The sequence below is a fragment of the Myotis nattereri genome (assembly GCF_964212035.1).
Source record: "Myotis nattereri genome assembly, chromosome: 1".
NCBI lineage: Eukaryota > Metazoa > Chordata > Mammalia > Chiroptera > Vespertilionidae > Myotis > Myotis nattereri.
The window spans coordinates 167,278,206-167,304,089 of NC_138075.1; the positions used below are offsets into that span (position 1 = coordinate 167,278,206).

General features: G+C 41.9%; 1 protein-coding gene across 4 annotated transcripts in view; it reads right to left on the bottom strand.

Annotated features, from left to right (window-relative positions):
- Window positions 1-21,702: 21,702 nt before the first annotated feature.
- The window catches only part of PDLIM5 (PDZ and LIM domain 5), a gene marked incomplete at its 5' end in the record, with an annotated part of 212,340 nt that continues 208,158 nt past the window's right edge, over window positions 21,703-25,884 (bottom strand). For all 4 annotated transcript variants that reach the window (XM_081109306.1, XM_081109307.1, XM_081109308.1 and 1 more), the window contains 2 exons: window positions 21,703-22,974; window positions 24,515-24,630. In XM_081109306.1, the coding sequence (XP_080965432.1) occupies window positions 22,885-22,974; window positions 24,515-24,630 (206 nt within the window). In that variant the 3' untranslated portion in view covers window positions 21,703-22,884. The remainder of the gene's footprint in view (window positions 22,975-24,514; window positions 24,631-25,884) is intronic.

Consider the following 25,884-nt stretch of genomic DNA (forward strand, 5'->3'; position numbering starts at 1 on the left):
AGCCTGCTCTCCAGCAGGAGAAAGGAAATGAAAGAGGCTAGCAGAACCTTGCCTTAAGGCAGCGTCAGGCAGCTGCTGAGGATCTTTCTAAATTTTTTATGGCAAACTGGCATCTCATTTTGAATTTATAGGAAATTGATTATCCAAAAGTCAGCTGGAAAAGAAGCAGCAGGAAATGAGCCTTATTCTATGGGAATTTAGCTTTAGAGAGGAGGGTAGGGGTGTGCACGGCCTAATTTACAGTGCAAGCCCTAAATATGTCATGATGATTCTAGTAAAGAGTCCAGAAGCAATTTTGGCCAAATCTCAAGAGAGGAAAGTAGGTGCTAATAAAGACCGCAAGCACCCAAGGCGGAGGGGAATTTTGAACCTACTGAAATGGCAGCGATGCACTTTTAAAACATTTCTGAGGGCATACTCAGTTTCTAAATTACATAAAATTCTTTGTGGAATTGAAAGCCATTTTTAAAAACTGGTATTGCGCTCAGTGACTATTTCTGAACTTACTTTTATTGAGTATTTTATAGGTCCCTTTTATGAAAACTATAAAACTTTAAGTTAACCAAAATCTTAGGGAAGAAAATAGTGAAATATGGCAAACCTTGGGAAATCTCCCCAGTTCAAAGAGAATCATGTGCTATCAGAGATGATGCTCAAGAAGAAGGAATTAACAATGATAATATCTAACATTTTAAAGTGTTTACTAGGTGCAGGCAGTGACATGTACTATTATCTATTAACTTCATAACGTTATGAAGTAAGGTAATATTCTCCCCATTTGACAGATTAGAAAAGCGAGGCTTAGATAAATAACATTCCTAAAGTTGTATTTCTAGGAAGTAGGGGGGATGAATCAGGATTTTGACTAATTTGATTCTAAAATCCACATCACTTTTAAAAAACCAATTAGATAGAAGCACCATGTAGCAGCTGAGGTAGGCAGATAACAGCCCCCAAGGGCCCATATCCTAACCCTCAGAACCTGGGAACATGGTACCTACATGGCAAAAGGGACTTTGAAGATGTGATTAAATTAAGGAGACAGATGGAGAGATGATCCTGGATTATGAAGATGCGCCAATGTAATCACCGGGGTTCTTATACATGAAAGAGGGGAGTGAGAGAAGGAGGCGCGGGTCTGGGAGCAGATGTCACAGTGATGCAATTGTTGGAAGAGGCTGAGAGCCAAGGAATACAGGCAGCCTCCAGAAGCTGGGAAAGGCAAGAAATAAATGTGTCCCTAGAGCCTCCAGAAGTGTAACAGAGCCCGGTCAAGCCCTTGTTTTGAGCCCTCCAAGATCCATTTTGGACCTCTACAGTGCGGTACCAATTTCAACTCCAGTGTGTATGTTTTCCCACACCCCTAAGTCACGCGCAGACACCGGCTGGGTGTCCTACAGTTCAACTAAATTCTGACACCATCCACCTGGAGAGACTGTCAGACCCCACAGGGCTCAGTTCCACACGCTTCAGAGGCCAATCGCAAGTCCAGGCTGTCACCCGTGCATCTGACCAACTGGCTACAGATCAGATTCAATTAATTTGCTACAGGGGCTCACAGAACTCACATAAACAGTTTACTTCCTAGGCCAGTGATGGCGAACCTTTTGAGCTCGGCATGTCAGCATTTTGAAAAACCCTAACTTAGCTCTGGTGCTGTGTCACATATAGAAATTTTTTGACATTTGTAACCATAGTAAAACAAAGACTTATTATTTTTGATATTTATTTTATATATTTAAATGCCATTTAACAAAGAAAAATCAACCAAAAAAATGAGTTCGCGTGTCACCTCTGACACGCATGTCATAGGTTCGCCATCACTGTCCTAGGCGCTCCATTGTCCAAACGCCTCCTCAGGTTCACCAGCCCAGAAGCTCTCCTGACCCCATCCTTTGGGGGTCTTGGGGGAGGCTTCATTGCATATGCATGATTGAATCATTGGCCATTGGGGTCAACCTTCAATCACTAGATTGGTTCCCTGGCAACCAGCCCCCATCCTTAGGTGCTTTCAAAAGTTATCTCATTAACGTAACAAAAGACACCTCTGTTGCTCTCATCATGTAGGAAATTTCAAGGGATTTAGGACCTCTGGGCCAGGAATGGGGACAAAGGCTAAATACATATTTATTCTAAATCACAATATAGCATCTTCTGAACCCCTAGCACTGTAAGGTACAATTTTGTTGTTCTAAGCAATTAAGTTTGTGAAAAATGTTATAGCACAAATAGGAAACTAGCCCAGTGGCCAAAGAGAGTGTCTACTCCTGATTACTTTAGAACCAGATTCATGTCGAGAAACACAAGTACTTAATAACTGTTTGTTGAATTGATGAGGGCCACTGTGTAATCCGGTTTGCAGTCCAAAACAAGAGATGTAAGTAGATGTGAAGATACGAGTTTGTAAAGTCTTCAGTTCCGAGGCCTCCAAACTGAGGGAGATACTGGGCATCCCTCTGCTCCAGCAGCCAAAGCCCTACTTTCTTCAGAGGCTGGCAAATGTCTCTAGTAAGTTATGTCTGTTCATAATGAGAGCATGAGCGCCATGGCCTCCCCCAGAGGAGACACAATGGCAGCGTAATGTCAACCCAGGGAGGGTTGCATGGAACACAGTGTTAACTGTGCACAACCTGAGAGCCTGTTCTAAACTCCCCTTCAGTGGCAGGGAGTTTCCAAATCATGCCTCGGGCTCCAGCTCCCAAGGATCATCTATTGGGGAGTCACTGGATATTTATTTAACAAATATTTATTGAGTATTTACTGTGCTAAGTACATAGAGCTTATATTCAGATCGGGGAAGCAGCAAACAAAGCCTTGCAGAAATGAGCCTGCAGAGAACTGCGCTAAATGCTGTGATGGAGGACGGGGCGCCGGGGGCGAGAAGGGGGGAGCCAAGTCTGGTCTGCAGACCAGAGTAACCTTTTGGGGGACGATTAGAAATGTTGTTAAAAATGGTTCCAAATTCTTTTTAAAAAACAGATAACATGTTATGCAATATGAGTGTAAAGTAAAGGCAAACTTCTAAAGTCATAGGGAAACATGAGCACGCAGGATTATTTTAGAAGACATCATGTTTCTGCTTAAAAACATTCCATGGTTTCCCTTAGCCCCACGGTAACTTCCAAACTCCTCGTAGTGGCCAGGGAGGTCCTTCATGATCCTCGCCCTGCTTCTCTCCGCGGCCCACATCTCGTGCCCCCCCCCCGCCCCCCTTCTCATGGTGAGCTCCTGTTCTTGCTTCTGCAGTTACCAACTTAGCCCCGGCTGCCCTGGAAGTCTCCTTTGATGCCCAGTCTACGTGAGGTGCCCCTCCCTAACCTCCTGGGCTCCTTCCATGTCCCCTCTGCTGGCACTCACCAGCATGGGCATCAGTTGCTTGTTTAACTGCTTATGAAACTGTGATGTCTCTAGACCACGAGTTCTGTGAGTGCAGGGTCCATGCTGCCTCATTCACTGGGGATGTAAAGGCAAAGATGGCCTATGACCGTGGTCGGCAAACTGTGGCTCGCGAGCCACATGCGGCTCTTTGGCCTCTTGAGTGTGGCTCTTCCTAAGCCTTAGGAGTACCCCAATTAAGTTAATAACAATGTACCTACCTATATAGTTTAAGTTTAAAAAATTTGGCTCTCAAAAGAAATTTCAATCGTTGTACTGTTGATATTTGGCTCTGTTGACTAATGAGTTTGACGACCACTGGTATGGGAACAGAATGCTGGCGGAAAGGGGAAGAAAGGAAGAAACAGGGCTGCCCTGTGCATGGATGATAGAGATACCCGCCCATTGGACTGACCCAGGGGTTAAAGGTGAGTAAGGAAGGTTAGGGAGATCATGCATGTACTTCCAGGCTCACACAGCCTGGGTTTGGCTCCCAGGAGCTCTATTTGCTATGTGGTCTGCCTAGGGCAGTTGATGTAATGCATCAAAGCTACAGAGGGAGTAAGGCAAGAATTGGAGTTAAATCTCAGCCTACTGCCCACCAAGCCTTATGCCCTGGTGCAGCACTGTGTCTGCTCTGGGGACACTTCGTTTTTAATAAAGATGATATCTATGCCCACGATGTCTTGGCTGAATCCCCCCCCCCCTTTTTTTAGGAGAGGGGGTTATATGGACATAGGCAGCTGACACTTTTTTATAACTCCTTTGTCCAGTGGGGCAAACTTCTGTGATTTGCCTAACCTTAGGGCCTTTTAAAAAAAAAAATATGGTACCAGGGCCAGGTACAGGCTAGCCTACCAGGTTGAGATCTTGGGCAAGTTACCAATCTCTTAGTAGACTTGAGCTTCATCACTATCTACAACTCGTTGGCTCTTCCAAAGCGTATGTTAGGTGATCTATGTCAGACACTTAGCACCTAGAAAGCATTCAAAACTGGTAGCAAGATTGTGTTTAAAACATTCAGGACTCCATGCCATGCTTTTGACTTAAAAAAAAAAAAAATACCTTAGGAATGATGCCCTTATGCAAAAGTGTTCTAGCAGGCACCAGAAGGCTTAGAGATGGCTGACTTGCCTGTTCTGCTCACATTTCTTGTTAAATCTTTCTTTGTGCATTATGCCCTTCTAGGCCCACTTGTAAAACTGCAGGATGCTGATTTCCTTACACATAATATAATTCTCACAATGGATATTTAAAATTTATGACCAAATCTCCCACATGAAGGTGGTCTGGCAGCCATAATTTTTTCCTTCTGTACATAAATGACTATTAACTTGTTGGCGTTTTTGCAGACAGATTTTGATGAACTATGATATTTTGCTTAAAATCATTCCAAGAATAATGTCAGACTTCATAATTGCCTTACCCATGACCACCAGCAAGCAGCACTCACCTCCACTGCACGGCTTATATTAAAAGGAATCAAACTGCAACCACAGGCAGAACTGCGAATTCGAGAACATAGGGCAGACAGGCCCTTTTCTGCAAGGTTTCAGGAATGTGCTCAGAAGTGACACAGAACTCAGACTATAAATATCTGTAAGTCATTTCTACAAGCACAGGAAGATGTTGTGATAATGGCTTTTGTAACTAAAAGTTGGGAAAAAATCTTGGCAGATGGATAATGTGAAGTTAAAAAACAAAACTTGGCAGATGTTTAACATGAAAACAAAGCAATAATCAAAATTCAATCACAGTGGCAATAAAAATATTTCAATTTGTAAAGGGGTGCTGTTAAGAACAAATGTTCCCAAATACCAGATTATGTTAAAACATTCACTCATTCAGAGCAAGATCAGGCAAATTTGTATCTGTAAAAACAAATGCGTTTATGTACATCAGGGCTAGATTGCCAACAATCTATATTTGGGAACAATTGTCAATTATTCTGAGATTATGTCCTTACAACTTCTTTGATATTAAAATAGTCTTTTTTTTTTCAATGCAATGATTTGCATAGCAAATGATAGTTGTCAATCTGCAGAAAATTTAAAAATTGACAACCTCTGAATTTTGCTGCTTTTGGAAACGTAAATGCTACATAAAACCCCAAAGCCCCAGAACCAAAACTGGACTATGTTTTCTATTTTTCAGGCCACCAATGTGCTCTCAGGTGGACTGGCTCCTATCCTCTGCCAAAGACTGGGAGGGTAGGAGAGGGACGTGGGACCCAGACCTTTAACACACTCTCAGGCCCAGTCTCAGGGCTAACAGGAGAGCCACCGCCCACCGCCTCCTCCACACCGTAACCCAGGACGTCTACTGAGGAGGGTTAACATTACTTTCTGTTCATAAAACATGAAAAAAAAATCAGACTCATTACGTGGTGTATAGTTCCCTTAGGAACTTTACTCAGAACCTGGTACTTTGCATCACTTTACACCATCAGGAATGAACTTCCTTACCCACAGTCTACAGAGAGCAGTTCTCCCGTCATGTAATCTTGGGCACAATTGCTTTTCCTAGATGGGCCTTCAACGGCAGCCAAACCAGGGTCAGACCCTCGGGAAAGCGCCTCCCCCAGTAGCACGGTGCACTCGCCGGCCCCTGAGCCGACACACAGCGCTTCACTCCCCAGCACAGCCTGTTCCCTGGGAAGAGCTGAACGAAGGTCAGTGAACATGAAGGATTCCCAGCCACGTTATGAACAGCCATACGCTGCAGATTTAAAGATCTGTTTTCACGTATCGCTTGGTCCCTTTCCTTGCTTCTTCAGCCTTTAACTATGTTACTCTCCTGAGCGCCCTCCGGAACTCTTCATTATGAGGGCAGGGGCCTCATGCTCAGTGTCTGCTGGGCCAGGCGGAGAGCAAGGATGAGCGAAGGGCTCGGCGCCTCACAGAAGCACAGGGAAGTCGTGTCAGGACCAGGGCAAGCAGCCACTTGGCTCCAGCACGGCAGGAAGCCCCAGGCTCTCTTTTCTGAGATCAGAACAGAAATCTGACGTTTTGGATGTACAATCTTCAGAATTTGTATGGTTGGAACTATGTTTAAAACATTTAGAACCTGATGGCCAGATAAAGGTCGAAACTGGCAGTGGACATGTTTGTTTCCAGTTTCGGTGATAAAAGATAAAAATTATGATCATCATGACTGTCACCTTAGCTGGTTTCTCAGTGGTTAGAGCGCCAGTCCGCAGACTGAGGGGTCTTGGGTTTGATTCTGGTCAAGGGCACATACTTGGGCTGTGGGCTCGATCCCCGAGTACCCGCAGGAGGCAGCCAATCCATGTGTCTCTCTGACATGGATGTTTCTCTCTCTCCGTCTCTTGCCTTCCCTTCCACTCTCTGAAAACCCATGGAGGAAATACTCTCAGGAGAGGATTAACAACAAGAAAAAAAGACTATCATGTTGCCCTGACTTATGTAAGGCCCCAAACTACCTTTTCTTTTCATTATGTTCTTGAAATCAGCAATTGAGTCCAACCCTCCTGATTTATGGATGAGGGCATAGAACATGGGCTTTCAAGAGAAGGTCTAATTCTGCCATAGGCTACCTCGTGAAATCCCCCACAACTACTTGTTTTCACCATCACCCAAAATCTTTCTTTTTGTCTAACATTCCTTTGTCTCCTTCTGGACTTCAGAGAACGTGCTGAAAATGATCACCTCACATTACCAAATTCTAACCTCGGAAGGAGTGTAATTACTTGAAAAGTAAACACTCAGACATTGCATAGGTTTCCAATTCTGATTTGGTCGTAAGCATCATCCCACACATAAACCCTACAGTCATAGCAACCTCCCGTGCAGGCCGATTCTGACTTGGAAAAGAGATGTCTTTCTGGTGGTTGCTTTTTCAAAACCAACGGGGACCAACTGCAACAGCCACGACCAGGAACTACTTCTACCCTGCAAGTTAAAGGACAATAACAGCATTGATAACAGAAACACCTAGAATGTATTGTCACAGCTGCTTCCTCATCTATCCCCAAAACATGGCCCTCGTTCTGAGCTGCTAACAAGATCCGGCTCTCATTTTGCTCTGGGCTGTGTTCAGACTTGATGGTGAAATGCTTTGGATGCACCAAGGTACGCGGAAGCCCGGGGAGTGTTTTTCATCAAAGCCTCGCTGGGGCGATAAGCCCCGCTCTGGAGGGAGATAAGCAAGGCCCTCCTGCAGCAATCCATTTCAATATCTGTCCAGCACAGATCTCGCTGGAGATCTGTGCGCACCGAGTTTCCATGATGTCACACAGAGGTGGTGATCTGGAGGCAGAATTGGAGAGACGTGTTTGGGGGTTATTCTGATGAAGGATGGGCCCAGGCGGGTGGTCATGGAAGACACAACACACACGAGCCCTTCTTACACAGGATAAAAGATCAGCTGTCAAATGTTCATAACATCCTGAAGCTCCTAATAACTAGCCACACACATTGGCAAATGCTCACGGTGCGCTTGGAGTCCAGCAGGCACAAATAGTGTTGTGCGTATAAGACATTCTTGCATGTGCTTAGAGGCGATTGTGTGTAGAGCTTTGAGCACTCTGTTCCCTGGCCAGAAAGCAGTTTGAAGAACAAGGTGAATGTTGTCCAGCTGGACGGACACTCAAGAAGACGAGCGAAGGGCAGGAGGGAGGAAGCCATTGTATTGTACAGGGTCTGAGGCGCCCAGCCACACCTAAATCCATACCCTCCACCACCGAGCCAGTCCCCAACACCAAAGTCTTCACATGTTCAGATACTCTCTTAACACGCAGACATTCATGATATGTTTTATGGACCCCTTCTACCTCTGAACTGCTCCTGATAGTTCTTTTTTCTGGACAAAAATGTTTGGGGTGGGGATCACACTGCGATTCCCCAAAAGCTTTGCGGGTCTCTAGGACAGTGGTTAGAATCGCTTTAAGACTATGGGCCGATGAAATTGGAAAAAAGACAAGAGTCTCATTTTAAATGTCCAGTGGAGTTCCACAACCGCTCCTTCGGGGGCTCCTGGGGAGAAGGCAGACGCCATTCCCTTCACCTGTGGACGCGGGCACATCGACTTCACCTCCTGGGCTGCCAGCCACTTAACAGCTGGTCACCTCACCTACTTCCCACGCAACCTGGGCCTTAAGAATTCCATGGGGGGCCCCTTCCCAGGACCTCAGGGCTGATCTGAACAAGGGATCGTCAGAGGCCACCTCAGAGCGTGGTGGTCCTGTGAGAATGAACTTCCTCCAGCCCCAGAAACAGCAAGAAACAAGAAAGGGAAAATTGGAGACTACTAAATTTTGTATTACGGAAATGAGAGGGAGTCCAGACTTGTGAAATTTCATCAAGATGAGAACTACATAATTTCTCTTACAAGCCAAAAATAGAGTGCTCAGGAAGCCCTGCCCTGTGAGCAAATCACAGTAAAAGTCAAAGGTGGTTAGTAATGGTACAGACACACTCAGGCCTTCATTCATTCCGACAGTGGAATGTGGCCCTCCAGTTGCCAAAGACCTGCCTCACAAGTGGGGATTGAGGGGGGGAGAGAGAATGAATAACATATACCAACCTAAAGGACTTGTTAACTATTTATCATTAAAGTAAAAGCCAAAGTCCTTAAAATGGCCCACCAGGCACCCGGGGCCTTCCCCATCCCCTCCCTCCCCCCCTCCCCAGTCTCCTCTCTCTCTCCCCCACTCACTCCAACCCCGTTGGCTCTTTGCTGTTCCTTGAACATGCCAAGATTTTTCCTTTGCCTGGAACAACCTTCTCTCAAATATCCACGTGTTTCCTCCCCTCCCTCCCTCCCTCCCTTCCTTGCTGTCTGGTTAGCCCACACTTACATTTCCCTCCCCCTTCTTCAGTTCTCATTTGCCGTCTGATATTCTGCACCATCAGTGTTGATTGTGTCTCTCCTGACTGGAATGTAAGCTGCTGGAGGGAAGGGACTTGTGTTAAATCCCTGGTGGCCCAAATGGTACAATGTAAATTCTTAGGTGCTCCAATACCTATTTGGTCAATAAATGAATGTGTGAAAGACTGGATGAGGCACCAACATATGTGGGCCATGTTCCCTTCACTCCCTCGCACATCTGTGTTTTGAGCCGAGATTTACTATTTTGCTCTCAGAAGCCGCTGATATGAAACACGACTTCACACAAAGGATGGTTTTTTCCTAGCCATTCAGCCTCTGAAAACATGGGCCGTTTTGTTACCCCAGGTCTCTCACACAAGGACCCGCACAATACATTCCTTCCAGAATCCAGGGCCAGGAGGTTTCCCCGGAATGACGCTTGTTTGCATCTTTTAAACCTGACTGTGCAGACCACATAGCGCCTTTCTTTCAGCTGCCAGGAAAAGAACTTAATGCCATTGTTGTTACTAATACGTGGAGTGTGTGTGCGCGCACGCACGCACGTAAAGAGGCTGTCCTAATTAAAATGGCCTGTGCTTTGTGTCTGTGCTATAGTTTTCCTTTGCTGTGTTTCTACTTTATGTTGCTACAAGATTGCGTGTGCATTTTCTAGCTCCTCACTACGTTGCCTGGAATTAGAAGTAATATGATTTTACTGTTTCTTAGGAAACTTTCTACTCCTTGAAATTGCTTCTAAGTTCTTTGAGATGGAGAAAACTCAAAACCAGGGCCAAATATCATTGTACTATAATCCAAAAGGAGGGTCATGTCCAGAGAGTGTGTGTTTTTGCAGCAGTGGGGGCGGTGGGGGCGGGCAGTGTGGAGAGAGAGAGAGAATTAAAAGAGGATGGCCCTGCATGGAGCAGGCTGGCATACTTCGATGTGGGGACGAGAAGAGATCAACCAAAGAACTTACTTACTTACATGCATAGCCCATGGACATGGGCAATAGGGTAGCGAAGATCTGGCGGAGGGAGGGGGTGGCTGAGAGGAGGAGGCTAAAGGGGGTGGGGGGAATGGGAGACATCTGTAATACTTTCAAATATATATATATTTAAATCATTATTTTTTTAAGAGGGCGGCTCTGAGATCTGATGGAGGAGGGGAATACTGTGCTCCGTTGCCTCCAAACGAACCAAGGGTGCCCTGGAATCTCCATTACTCCGCCGAGCACAGCACTCAGGTTGGCCTGTGTCCAAGCAGGTTTAGTGGGAAAAGTATTAACGCCTGCAAGGTGGTCCCACAGCAAGGTCCCCGAGGACAGAGCTTGCAGTGTAGCCGGGAAAAGCCAGGGAATGGGCGGATTCCAACCCCACGGCGTCGGTGGCTAAGTGACAAGGCACTATATCATATAACAGACTGCCCCTTGAGAACGGGACCGGTAGAGAAATGACTGAAACCCGTGTGTCCCACAGATGGAGGTAGAGTGAGCGAGCAGCGCTGTCCTCGAAGAGCAGGGCCTACGTACCAGAACAGACGCGGGTTTGTTTAGGTCTAAGCCATGGCAACAAATTTCAGCCTCAGCTCCCAGAACAGCTGTGCGAGGGGCCTTGGGCAGGGCCGGCAACCGTGTGGCTGGGCTCCCACCTCCAGGCCCTGTTGTATTAGAGCTTCAAACAGCACCTACGTGTTAAACCTTCAGTTCATGTGCACAGCACAGCTAAGAAAACAAGGCAAGTCCCAGACCTCCCTGCGCGGCTGCAGACAACCTTTCTTCTTACCTCACCCGCCCAGACTGCAGTCTTTTTCAATAGTTTGGGGGGAAAAAAACAAAGTCCCTGCTTGTTGGTTTTAGGGGGGAAAGCATTGAAGAAATAGATTTCGATTAAAAACAGAAACAGCACAACGCCTTAGGAGAAGCCAGGGTCACCGCGGGGAAGGTGGCCTAAGCACAGGCCACCCCCCCACCGGTGGCTTCACGCTGGCCTGGAAGCAATTTCGGCGGCCTTCCGGTAAGTCATGTGCAAATCCCGTTCCTGAGAACCTGAGGAATCCAGGGTTCCTTTACTGTTTTTGCTGATTAGAAGTTTCTTCGGCTAAAAGATTGAGAAATGAAAGTGCCAAGTGCTCACCCCTTGCCTGTTTTCTGTTAGGTTTTGAAGATGTTTCAAAAGAGAGTTACAAACAAAGTGTAGAAACCACTGATCCAGTTACTTTTTATAGGAAAGAAAGGTCTGGCCAGGATTGGATAAGTACCATTTCCAGGACCAGAGAAAGAATTAGTGATCAAACTGGGCCAACGCTCAAATCCATTACTCCTGGCTCTTCCGTAACTCACTGCTCCTCCCCCTGCGCTTAAAGTTCATCGTTAAAGGTCAGGAAAATGAATGTGCCTGATCTGAAATGATGAAATCAAAACCAAAGCTGCCATTTGCAGGCTGCAGCCCACTGCAGGCGTCTGGTGGCCCAGCCCAGCGCGGGCACAGCCGGCCTGACCTGCGGGGGACCTGCTCCCAGGAGTGCCACCGGCGTCTGGGAAGGAAAGACTCTCAAATAAACTTGCCAAACTCCCCAGCAGATCACGTTTTCTATGCATCTAATTTTCGGAAACAGGAGAGTGAGCCTCTGGTTTTAGACACAAGAAGAAGAGAGAAAATGCTGGTTTGTACCTGGAGTCTCCGGAGGCCCCTCACCATTGTGTTTCGGTGGCCTGTGGGTCGCCAGTGGCGTCACCCAGCGCCTCGGAAAGGCAGGGCCTGGGCCCATCCCACCCTGAGGAGGTCAGCGTCTCTGGGGTGGGCCTGGGGGTGCCGCTCAGCATATTGACGTGGCAGCATTGGTGTGGATCTGGAACAGGTGCTTCGCTAGGCTTCCCTAGACCAGCAGGATCAGCGGCACCTGGGAACATGGTCGAAATGCAGACTTTCACCCGGCTCCAGACGCTCTGGGAGTGGGGCCCAACAAGGTGGTTTTAAAAAGTATACTATATATTTTTATTGATTTGAGAGAGAGAGGAAGGGTGAGGGAGAGGGAGAAACATCGATGATGAGAGAGAATCACCCATTGGCTGTCTCCTGCACGCCCCCTGCTGGGGATCTAGCCCGCAACCCCGGCATGTGCCCTGACCGGGAATCACACCCTGACCTGCTGGTTCATGGGTCGACACTCAACCACTAAGTTACACCAGCCGGGCTTAACAAGGTGGTTTTAACAAGCTTTCCAGAATATTCTGACGCACACCAGAGTTTGCGAACCACTAGTTTAAAATGTGAAGAGAGGCATGACTCAGGGCATTCACCCTGAAAATGGGAAAGCATGAGCCAGTATTTTCCAAATTGTATTATGTCGAATAAGGTAATACCAGATCCTCTATAAATAAAGGGGTTTGTGGTCAAATATATTTGGGAAGCACCTATCTAAATTTTTCATGGCGAGACTCTTCAGCTTACATGCACATTGTCAATCTCTTGAGATAGTTGATGGCAATTTCCAAATTTACATGGCAACACAAGATTTAAGCTATAGCAGTCATTTGCATATTACATACTATGTCTCATTTTATGAACAAAAGATTGACAACTTTAATTAGGTTTTTTTGGTGGTTCATCTTACTATCTCCTCAAAAAGAGGTTCTTTGTGGCTCTGGTATGTGCACACACTACCTCACTTAAGTGTTGCAACAAATCTCCAAGACGTTAGAGAAGTGTCCTTCAAGGTGGTGAGGGGACACACTAGAACAGTGATGGCGAACCTTTTGAGCTTGGTGTGTCAGCATTTTGAAAAACCCTAACTTAACTCTGGTGCTGTGTCACATATAGAAATTTTTTGATATTTGCAATCATAGTAAAACAAAGACTTATATTTTTGATATTTATTTTATATATTTAAATGCCATTTAACAAAGAAAAATCAACCAAACAAATGAGTTCACGTGTCACCTCTGACACGCGTGTCATAGGTTCGCCATCACTGCACTAGTAGAACAACAACGACAAAAAGGTGCGACATGTTCTGTAGCTTTTCCAAAGTCAGAGGTTCATGAGTGAGGGAATACCACTTAAAGAAGTTGGTGGACTGCCCAGGGTGCCAATCCACAAGAAGCTCTAAAATCATCGCTGGGAACTTTATAAGATGGAAAACATTGTAACTGACGAGGGTGATCCTTGGAGAGAGAACTCCACGGGGTTGGATGGGGTTGATAAGCTGTGGAGAGTCAGGCACCGACACTCTTAAGGGAGATCGTGGAGCAACACCGGCTCACCCCTGACTAAGGGCTGCTTTGCTGAGTGGGGTGGACAAGGATGGGGCAGAGCGAAGTGGGCCAGAGCTTTCTAGGAGGTTCTCTCTGCTTCCAGGGATTCCCCCACCTCCTCCTTCTCTCCACAAAGTGCTCAGCCATCCCTCTGCTTAAATGTCGAATTAAAAGCAAAACAAGTGACACCAGTGATTTGGAGGTGATCCAAATCAGCCTGCCTGTGGCAACCCTACATACACGTTCAACTGAGTGCAGTCAAGACTCACACTCAGAGAGGTCTGTCAAATGCCAGTGCCCTTCCGTGTTCTTCAAAGCAAAGTCCTCTCTGTGAGCACCTGACTCGTGCGTTTACACACAGTCCCCCATGCTCAGTGTAACTGGAGAAGCTCTGCTTGCACAACAGCTTGCGCTGATCTTGAGATAAACTGAACTGTGTTCTTGAACATACTCCAGTGGCTCCCCGCCCCCACCCCAGCCCAATAGTGGGAGAAGGAGATTTATTCACGTGAGAGTAAACTTCATTACAATCTTTTCAGGAGATTCTTCTTTTATTTTCAGAACATTTCACTCCAACCTGGAACTCAAGCAAGCATTGCATAACGCAGTCCTGGCTTTCAAAGAAGCTGGGAGCCAAGTCAAGCCACACAGGTTTCTGATGTATAGTAAACGTAAGCTTTCAAAGGCTAAACGACAATATTTCATCAAGGTTATTTTACTGGGAACCACTTTCAGATCCTAAACATTTAAGACTTCAGCCATAGCAGTCCATTCACATATTTCACAATATGTCTCATTTTCTGAACAAAGGATTAACAACTTGAATGTAAGAAGCAGGTGTGAGCACTCTTGGTAGGTCAAAGCCTTAACACCACCCAGACAAGTCTATAATTTCTGGGCACAATACATGGCATGCGTGAATTCTGTTTCAATATGTTTTCCATAGCGATAGCTTAGAAAGTCACATAGCCATAACCTACCCAGACTTCCATTCCTAGTGGCACAAGTATTTGCTGATGATTGAAAGGTCATGCAAAACAGATGTGAGGGCGGCTGGATTTTCCAGCTATGCTTCAGCAGCCCTAGCAGCGGTGCCTGCCATTACCAAATTGCAGAGAGATTTTATTTCAATTGAGTAAAAAAAAAAAAAAAAACAAAACAAAACAAAAAAAAAAACAAAAAAAAACCTTGGGCAACCTTGTCAGTGTAATTGGACGTATATGCAGTTTCTCACTGAGGTCACACACCTTTGCCATCTTCCATTCTTCAGATTCACAGCCTGGAACTAACTTTATCACACTGCAAAGTAACACTGAGCTAGGTGGCACCCATTCTAGACTGTTTTCCAACTTCTTATAAAGAGCTATTACTGAGCTCTGGATGTGGAAGTAATTTTTATTGCATTTCCTACAGCCTTCCCAACATTTGCGTGGTATCACATTTGGTGCTACCTACACTTCAAACCAACTTACTCTGATTCCTGTACTTCTTTGAAATGTAGCAAAAGCACAAAGAACAGCAAATGGTGCATTGCAGAGAGGCCGACCACATCACACATACCCTTGCAGAACAGATGGTCCGATTGCAAACTTCCCAAATATTGACATCTGTGTTGCAGGCAACTGCATCAGTCAGAGATACAGCTTTTAAGTTTTATATACTCTATCAAAATTAAGTAACTCTTAAACCTGTTCTTTACTAACTGAAAACTTGGGATTGTCCCTTATTAATAAGAGGGACTCTAAGAGAATGTGGATGCTATAGTTAATTTTCTTTCTAATCTATTAGAATCTATTAGAAAGGTTAAGTCTTGGATTTGCCAGTTTATAACTATGTTTTCATAGTATTATTTGAGTTTTAATTTTCTCATGTCTAATATGTGTGTTAAAAATACTTGCCTCGCCGAGACCGGTTTGGCTCAGTGGATAGAGCGTTGACCTGCGGACTGAAGGGTCCCGGGCTCGATTCCGGTCAGGGGCATGTACCTTGGTTGCGGGCACATCCCCGGTGGGGAGTGTGCAGGAGGCGGCTGGTCGATGTTTCTCTCTCATCGATGTTTCTGACTATCTCTCTCCCTTCCTCTCTGTAAAAACTCAATAAAATATATTTAAAAAAAAAATACTTGCCTCTTGGAGTTTTTCCAAATTTATAACCTTGCAGTATACTAGTGTAACAGATAATATACCACATGAATTATAAAGAGTATAGAAAAAATATGGCATTCTTATAGACCCATGGGGCTTCATCCTTCATGGTTTAGTTTATTGAGAAAGGGAAATTGTAAATATGTTTCTTTCTATTACTGAATATGAAAATAATCATTTTTATATGATAAGGGTTTAGGTTGATACATAAAAACTTCTGAAATCTCAATTAACAAACCCAAACCTTCAACTAAGAAGGTTTTATTAGTTTTAACTATAGGAAAAGCATTAGAGTATATAATAAAATTAACCCATTAAAACCCATTGCTTATTTATTAGCACAGATCTAAATAAATCTCTGAAATATTTAGAACTGTTCAATTATACTGGATGTTTAGAGGATAGAGCTTGAAAAACACAGTCCATGAAACATGATGTTTACTTTTCATACTGAAGACATAATATCAGAGATTTTTTTATAAAAGAAGAATTGAGTGTTGACTTTCCATTTCCCTAAAAATATGCATAGGTGTCCTGGATTATGAAGCTTTCAATATAGTTGAAAATCTTATTTTGCACCCAGATATGCCAATTGTCAATTTATTGATTTTCAGTTCCAAGTTTACCCTCATTACCTGCTCTGTGACAATAAACTGGACCCCAAGCATTTCTCCTTGAAAGTGTGTGAAGCTTGTCGGCCATCAGCCGAGGGGGTTGAGGCAATATTTCAGAAGGAAAGGCCTTCTCCTGGTCCCAGGTGCTGCACTTGGCTTTTTCTTGCTCTGGCTGCGTGGTCCATCCATGGTGTGTGTGTGGGGACATCTGGTGGAGCTCTGCCCCAGAGTGCACGCAGAGTGCACACATCGGTGACTTCACATCCCTGGCCGGGGCCGGTGGCCACCTTGCTACAGCCCTCTGGATGCAGATACCCTGTGTTCCAGGCCTCAGACCCACAGCAGCACCCCAACTCCCTTTGCACACCCACCCACCTTGGCTCACCTGCATTCTGGAGGGCTGCTGCCTTATTCCCAGGCCCAGTCTCGGCAAACACAGCACTCTGCCCTTCAGTTCAGGAAACCACAGCCGCACTCTCCAACAAGGAACTCCTCTGAAGATTGTCCTTTCCTGGGTCCTCTCTCTCAGCCCTACGTTACCTTTGGAGTCCTCTATTTTCAGTTATTTTCTTATACAGCTTAGTAATTCTTCACATTAAACTTCTCCTAAGTTACTGTGTGATTTCTGCCTCCTGACTGGACCCTGTCTGATCCCCAGGAGTAATCAAACACATTTCCCCGCTAAGCTCTGATTTACTCTCACATCTATACCATGTGGATATTGTTAAAGATCATCTAGATTGAACCTCCTGGATATTCATGAGTAAGCAAATTATAATAGAGTCACAATATTGACTTCTATCTTTTCTTGGGGCAGAAGCACTGGGTTCACTTTAGTGCTTATTAAGTTCATGCTTCATTTGAAGCACTGATAATGGTGTCAGGAAAGAAAAATTATTCAGCAGCAGCAAAATCATTTATACAGAGCAAAATGGATGGCGAGTTTCAGTGTGTAAAGCCAGAATTACTTCGACTTATATTTCCAAGTTTATACTTGAAAAGCTCCATGCTTTCTTCTGCTCTCCATTTCATTCAACGAAGGAGGCCCGAGAGCTTCAGGATTCGCAAGCACACGGGACAGAGCAGGCTTCCAGGGTGACATGACATCAATGTCGCGTCACCGAAGCAAAGACTTTTATTTCCATAGAAATTCATACTTGTGTGGTAAGCCACTGGAGTTCAATTTACCGTCTTATTTACCAAGGGAACAGTTTGCCACATCAGTGATACACTAGGGAAAAAAATCAAGACACCTCTGAGGACATTATCGTCTATTGAAACACTTTAAACAATGGCATTTTTGAGTAAGTGCTTAGAACAGCACCAGCTGTGTGTGCTTTACAAGCAAGAGAAAAAAAGGAGAAAAAACAAACCTAAGTGTATTTGAACTAGAGAGCAAATATGACAATTGAGAGCCTGATGATGAAAAACTCATTGGGAACCCAGGTATTCAACAGAAACCTTGTCCCTTGAAACACTGGATGCATTGGGGACCATGTCAATCGGTTCAGGGACCGGGCACAGAAGTCATGTTCCTTGGGAACTATATTTGCCTGAAGAGAAATTGAAAAACCATACTCTCCGTGAATGCTGAGTTGTTTTACTTTTCTCCCTGTGGTCAGCGATCAGTGGTTTTCTGACAAGGAAATGTTTTGTTCTTATTCTTCTATGCTAAGCACCGGCTCCCAGCTTTATTGTATGTGATCACACAGTTACACACACAGGGGGAAATTGCCTTCTTGGCAAACTCATTTACTAGGGCTCCCCCCAGTGCTCTGCCATTGGTGCCAATCACTAAACACACCTTGCTCCCCCCGGCCCCCCCACCAGTGCGGCATTCAGGGTGTGGAAGCCACACCTTTCCCTTTAAGCATTGCTGTGGCCTTGCCACCTACAGCGTCTACTAGTAACTCATGGACTAAAGAGTCAAACTTCAGAAATACAACACGCAAATGGTGTGTTTTGAATTCTCTTCACAAAACAAAGAGTTGAGCGAATCAGACACTTGCCACATTCAAAATACTACGCATATCTCCCGGGTATGATCACTACACAGCCCACTACTGACTTTTGGGGGGAAACGGGTGCTTTCACAAACTTCTGGGCTTGGTGCTTCCCGAGTTCAACGCTCTCATTCATAAGAACACCACAGAACGGTATCAGTCTGGGCGTCCTGCTGGGTAGCCATGTGTCCTAGCCCCTTTCCTCTTTTAAATTTTAAATAGTGCAAAGGAACCATTTTCCCTGCGAGGCTCCCACACTCGGGATGAAACCTCCTCTGCGGAATTTTGGCACCCTATTAATTAGCGGTTATGAGTGGGAGCTGCTCTCTCTCAGCAACTCCTATTCTGCCATCAGTCAAGTGTGATTCTGTAATAAATTCCCACAAAGCAAACTATTTCTGGTAATTCTCCCTAATTAACACCAGGCCCGCTAATAATACATCAGTACCTATGTGTTTCTGATATAACCAAGATCTTGTCTGAGACTACTCAAAAAGGGAAACCGCCAACCTAAATTAAGCTTTTGCAGGCAAAAAGGATTTTATATGTAGTTCTGTAAGAAAGCCTTTGATAATCTTATATTGGGGACATTTGACCAGCAAACATTGAACGACAGGCAGGCTTGTTCTGGTTTGAGCACTGAATGGGGATTTATTGTGAACACACACTGTTGAGTCTTAAGCCTATAAATCTTGTACTGGATTACTGTTTCTTAACGAAGGAATGACAGATCTCTTATTTTGTCGGTGCATTTTAATGTGCAATGACGTGATTGATAGAAACCAAACAGCAGCTATTAAAATGTCAGATGCAGACTTGATGCCCTTATAAGTTTGGCTTCTGGAGTTTAATATACTGTGAGCAAATAGACTTGAATTTGTCTTTTATTCCCAATATACAGCCTGCGACAGAAACATTCCTCTTAAATTTACACAGTTGGGGGAAAAATTCTTACTCAAACCAATAAACAAATGAGGAGTAGGTGAGCCTATCTAGTGATAGAAAAGTTAGCTAGTGAGAGCGGGATGAGTTAAGCATGAAGTAAAGGACCCTAGTCAATGAAAAATGTGAAAATGTGGACTTATGTTGTTTGAATGTGATATATGATACAACAGAATGCTTGATAGGACATGTTGCTCCAATAAATAATTTCAGTAATAAACATTTTTAAAGGACAAAGAGCTTATTTAACAATAAGTTCACAAATATTTGTGTATATGTGTTACATGTAGAGCATAAAAAAGGTTGAAGTGTCCAGCCAGTGTTACTCAGTGATTGAGCATAGACCTATAAACCAGGAGGTCACAGCTCGATTCCCAATCAGGGCACATGCTGGGTTTCAGGCTTGATCCCCAGTAGGGGGCAGCTGATCAATGATTCTCATCATTGATGTTTCTCTTTCTCTCTCCATCTTCTTTCCTCTCTGAAATCAATAAAAATACTTTTTTTTTTTTTTAAAAAAAGGGTTAAAGTAAAATAAATGTGACAATATTTTCAAATGTTTGTTTCTGGGAAATGTGATAAGCAAATGTCATAAGGGGATTCTCCTGAGAATTTTTACATCTCTTCTTGTCCTTTGAACATGATTTTTCCTCATAATAACGTAATAGAAACTACTTGCCACCCCAAAAGAAAGACCAGGAGAGCTTGTCTACATCATTGCAGCCATTTATTTGTTATGTGCTCATTAAGGTATTAATATACTGATTAATTTCTCGTGATTTTTAATTAGAAAATACATCCAAAAGCAAAACAGCACAGACATATACTAGTATATAAACTTAAAAATGTAAAGAAACAGAAAATAGAGATTAATAGATAAGGCAAATGATACATTGAGAATCCAAACCCAAAACCTTAAAATATCTGGGGGATGAAGAGTGACAAATGGAAGTCACGTTGGATGTGCGTAAAATTACTCAGCGTGTTCCCCGCCCTGCCTGACAGCTAGACTGCAAACATCACTGGCAGGTTAACATGCCACTACCATGTTCACACTTGAACAGGGACAGGAAGGCAGGATTTTCTATAAAAGTGACCCGAATATAGTGGCCCTTGAAAATGGTACTACAAAGACATTTTTGTTGTAGGTATTTTTTAGACATAATGCTGGACTGATATTTTGAAGATTTAAACTCTTTTTTCTGTCTTAATCCTGATCAAGTTAGGTTTTAGCTTTAGACTCTAAATGTAACCTGAATCACTAGGAAGTATGTGAGCTGCTATAAGCATTAAGCACAAGGGATTCTTTCTAGGCTGCTCCTTCAGGGGCAACGTTCTGTCCTTGTTATTCAAACTGGGAAGTCCAGATAGGGGATGTTTTAAAGACAGGTAGTATGAATTTAATCTGTATTGTCCTAAGTACAGATTTCCAAAATATACATCTAGAGAGATTAAAAGTAAATGCTCTACAATAAAGAGGTAATAATTTAAAAATGCTACTGACATGGAACATTTATAATCAGAAAAATAAATATTCAGGGAGCTCACCAGAATAATAAAGTGCTCTGCCTGAGTTATTAAGAGATTAACGCTGGGGTGTTAAATATGGCATTCCCCACTGGAAAACAGAGATCCTTCTGGATTACAATCAGTATTTATTTCATAGGGTTAACTACTTTAGGAACTGACAGAAGAGAAGGACAAAGCACAATGATGATGATAAATTAGGAAGTACTGTTATATACTCTTAGGAATAAAATTTAGAGAAATGCAACATTATGCTCTATGAATAACATGCAGAAAGAAAAGTATAATAAAAATGATATATTAATGTAAGGTCATTTTATAAGCAATCCAGGTCAAATAAAATTTTTTGAAGGAGATATCCAAATGCCATTAACTTATCAAATACTATCTTGGCATAGAATCTATAAAGGCAAAACTAAATAACAAAGAGAAACTTCTACCACACAACAAAACCACCAACTACTTTATAGTGTGTAAAGCAAAAGACTGGCATTAAGATATGACAACGCATATTAGCCAGTATGTCTTCTATAGGTTGTTTCAGCAGCAACAAGAAATAATACAGAATTCAGTTCCAGCACTTAAAAAACACACACACAAACTTCCTGCTTCCCTACGAGATGCAAGGTGAGGAGATGATTTGGGGTTGCTACTGGTGAAGCGTTCTGTTTGCCATTTTGTGTCACTCTTCTCATTCTTTTATCCCCAGTTAATAATTATCTGCATATAATTTAAATCTGCTAAACCATAAATTAACAGCTTTCAGGACAGATGCCTTAAAAAGTTCTTAGGGAGGTTAAACAAATATTGTAGCCTAAAACTCCCCTCTAAAACAAACATGCACAAAATGGAAGTGAAGTCATTAGTAAGTGATAGGGGAGGAAGGACTTGAGGCTCAATCTCAAATTTAAAATCACCTTGCTCCAAACAAATTAAATTATAACTTAGTGAGCTTTCATCCATTCTGGAAACAAAGAGAAAAACTATCAAACGCTGTAATTTCTTTTCTTATTTTTCCACGGTTGTTTCTCTGTCTTCATATGGTATCTACATATGTTTTTTCCCCAAATAAAGAAAACAAATAATGGGCCAGTCTGAATAATTACCCATGTTCCTCTCTACCACCATATCTCTGTGCATAAAAGTTTTCAAACTTTGTGATCACATCTGGAAGTGGTTCATTTATTATTGAAAGAGAACCATCAAAATAAAAAAACAATCTAGATTTTATCACATGCTCAAACCAATCTTTTATTTTTCTAATAGAGAATTCAAGAAAAAAATTATTCTGCAAAGAGAGTTCTCAAACCTTCATCAGTCAGTAGTACAACTCTAAAACTAATTCATTGTCAAAAAAGGGGTAATTTTGGGAGGGGAGTATCCCATAATTCCCAATTGCATTCTTTCTATTCATTCTCTTTGAGAGAGAAAACTCTCATAGTCCACTAAGTTACTCAATTAGCTCTTTACCAGAGCCTGAAGGAAGAGAGAAAAAAAGAGTTTGACTACTATAAGTAATAAAACAATGAATAAAAATGGTCAAATTTTTAATAAAAGGCAAAAATTTGAGACTTATACGTTGTATGGTGGCATCTCTTATTGGCATGACACATTTGATCAAAATCTCATTGACCTTTCCTACTAGAATGATCAAATGTAAAATTAAAAAATGCACATTGTTTTTAAAAAGGGACATCTACTACTACTGATAAAATTCTGTTTAAACTCCTATTTACTGTTATAAAGATGAACACTAGTTTTTAAAAAATATAATGTTTTGCTTATTGATAAAGTATAAGGCATTTTCATTGCCTTTTACAGATTTACTTTTAACTACCTAAGACGAAAAGAAAGCATAATTATTTCGGCATAGAAGTTGTAGTTTTTATTCTAAAATTCAATTCTTCGCTAATTTATTCTAAGATGAATTTAATAGTCAACCAGGAAATTGGTTTTTATAAAAGTTACTTTATGGGCCGAAAATACAAGGAAAAAGTAATAACAAATGTCAAACTGTCTCCTTACATTACGAAGCCAAATATTTCCTCATAGATTTGGTTTTTAAAGCTGGAATTTATCCCTTCAGGGTTACTATTATTTTTCAAAAATACATAAATATTAAATCTAAAAATTAATTGGTAATTTTAATTCTTCTCTTTCTCTTCAAATTTCTTTCTCTTCTCCTGAACTGTCGACTTTCAAAAATTCACAGAATGAGCATGTTTCTTGCAAAGTGGCTTGTCCTTCTTGGAGAAAAAGGTCTGACCTTCCAAACTTTCACAGCATACCTGGGGAGGAAAGCATTATATAAGAGAATATCAATATTTTATCAAGTGTGCATGAAGAAGAAAGTGATTTTTCACCCAATAGTTAGTAAAAGCACTTTAGTTGGTTGTTAGACATCCTGACATTCACAATGACTATATTTCATGTAATCTTTCAAGAATAATGAAGAATGACTTTTTCTAAAATGCGTTCTAATTTATTTATTTATCATTATTTCTCTTTATTGGGGGTGAAGCAATTGGTCCTAAAGAAAAACTAACACCTAAAGAGGTCACACTAAATATAATTCCTCTTCCCAAATTCTAATCAATGCTTTTAATCTGCCTCCTGTTGTAGAGAACCAAAGCATTCAAACAGAAAACACAATTGTTTTACCAAACATTCCCAAGCCCCAAACACACAGGCATAGAATACTTGAGAGTTCTTTTTAACACATTCCTTTGTTTTTTTTATAGTGAAAACCCTGGTCAACGTCTCACTGCTGGATGATTATGCAGTCAGTTAACTATCCACTTATGTCTTCTTGTCTTTCCTAATGCCTTTGTTAATTATAATGCTCATGAAGACAAATCTGCTAAAAGTTTTCATTAATTTTTTTTAAAATATGTTTTTACTGATTTCAGAAAGAGGGAGTGGGAGGGAATCATTGATTTGCAGCCTCCTGTACGTCCCCTACTGGTGATCAAGCCCATAACCTGGGCATGTGCCCTGACCAGGACGAGCATGACTTCCTGGTTCATGGGTTGATGCTCAACCACTGAACCACATCTGCCAGGCTAAAAGTTGTTCTTTACATAAATTTTATAATATCTAAGAGACAAACGAAGTAAACTAGAGAGTTCAATGGTAACATTTGAAATAATCATTTGACTTCAATTAACATGACTTTTTTCCCTTCACAACTGGTAATAAAAGCTATTAGATATATTAAAACTAATTTTAAAAAATCAAACATCTGAATAAAGTATTGATATTTACTTGCTAAATTTCAAAAATATATCTTACGTTAATGTTAATCTCTGAACTATTCTCAAAAAATAAAATAAAAAATATTAAAATATCAAATTCAATAGGTAAACATATTACTACATGTTTATTGTAGTCTCAAAAAAATATTCATGGACTATTGCTAAGGAAAAAAAATCACCATATACTTTACTGCCAATGTTAATTCAATACATTTTTTATAATTATTTATTTCTATTTTAAGAAGTACCTGTGTTTCCAAAAATTACTAAAAACATTCCATTAAGAGGTTGGTTTTTTAAGTAAAGAACTTGTAACTGTTTCAAAAAACATATAGCTTCTCCTTATAAACAAAAATGTATTAAAAATAGAATTTTCTCTAATAGGTAAGCATCTTATTCTATGCCAAATAATTTTTAAAAGTGCCAAAAAATTTTAATAAACAACTTTCAAAATCACTGTAAAAATATTTTTAGGTTTGAAGGATTGAAAGATACAATCACTGTTATTTCCAGTTAGTGTTTATGCTTAATTGGCCATACTGTGCTCCTTTATTGTGGAAATGAGGTCACTTACTGAGCACACAAAGCAAGTGTCATGCCAGGTATAGCCCAGGGCTTCCAGGAACATGTCGCCAGCTTCTATGGGAAATTCACATCCACGGCAGATAGTACCAAAGAGGGCATAATAATCTGTATGGGGGAGGAGGAGACATAATTTAATATGACAGCTGTAGAATGACAGTTCCTAGAAAGCAGCAAAATTTAAATTGAATGAGATGATGAAGATAAAGTCACTAGTAACTGGAAAACTTTCAGATGGCATATTTGATACACTTGATAAACATCATTTATACAACTTAACATCCTTTATTCTATTTTTCCATGTAATATCTTTCATTTCTCTCCAATTATTTCAATGCCCAAATATGTATAAAAAAGAACACATAAGTTATCAATAGACATGGCTATCTCAAGATAATACAACAGAACTTCTAATAACTAGCAATAATAAGACTAATGAACTTAAATCAAGAAGAAATATCTGGTATTAACAAATTTTATAGTATATCTGACTTGGTAAGGAAGGAAAAAAAGTCACAGGAGACTTCCATGAATAAATGCCACAACTGAGTTTCTAGCTGGACTACATTACAATATTAGCCACTAAAGTTTGTGTTTTTTTGCTATATTTTCCTTTCAATTTTATGACATCATGCTTAAATTCATTAGCTAGAGAATACCATTTACTTGACAGAGGTTAATTATAAAATATTAAGAGGACTTCCTCCTGAAGAAAGCAGTTTTGACAAGATGTTTCTTCATTATTACCAAACTAGAGGCTCAGTGCACGAAATTCATGCACGGGTAGGATCCCTAGTGGCTGCCAGCCGGGACCTCCCTTCCCACAGCTGCCTTCCAACCCCCAGGGCCTCCCTTCCTGTGGTTGGTCAGCCAGCCCCACCCCCTGGTTGAACTCCCAGTCAAGGGGACAACTTGCATTTAGGCTTTTATTATATAGGATTAGCATTTATTAGCATTTTAATTTTCTTTTATACGCGTGTTTACTCGTGGTTCACTTTTTGGTCTTTGATGTTCTTAATCCAATCTGGGTTGGAAGAGGATGTAGGCTATCTTGTGCAACTTGATTCACCTTTCTTAGCAATCTTCAATATTCCTTAGCACTATTTGTTCAACACAGTCACAGAGTTCTACTGTGTGCCAGGCACTGTTCTAGGCTCTGGTCAGGGGTATGGTGGTGAAGAAGACAGGTGTGATTGCTTTCCGCATGGGGCTTATATTCTCCTTGGGAGCAGAATGTCCTAACTTATTGTATTTTTAAAATAAATAACAAATAATTTCAGGTTCTAAAAAGTACCACCTAGGAAAAGAAAATGGTGATGTGATATAAAATGAGGGATATAAAATAACTGTGATATAATATAA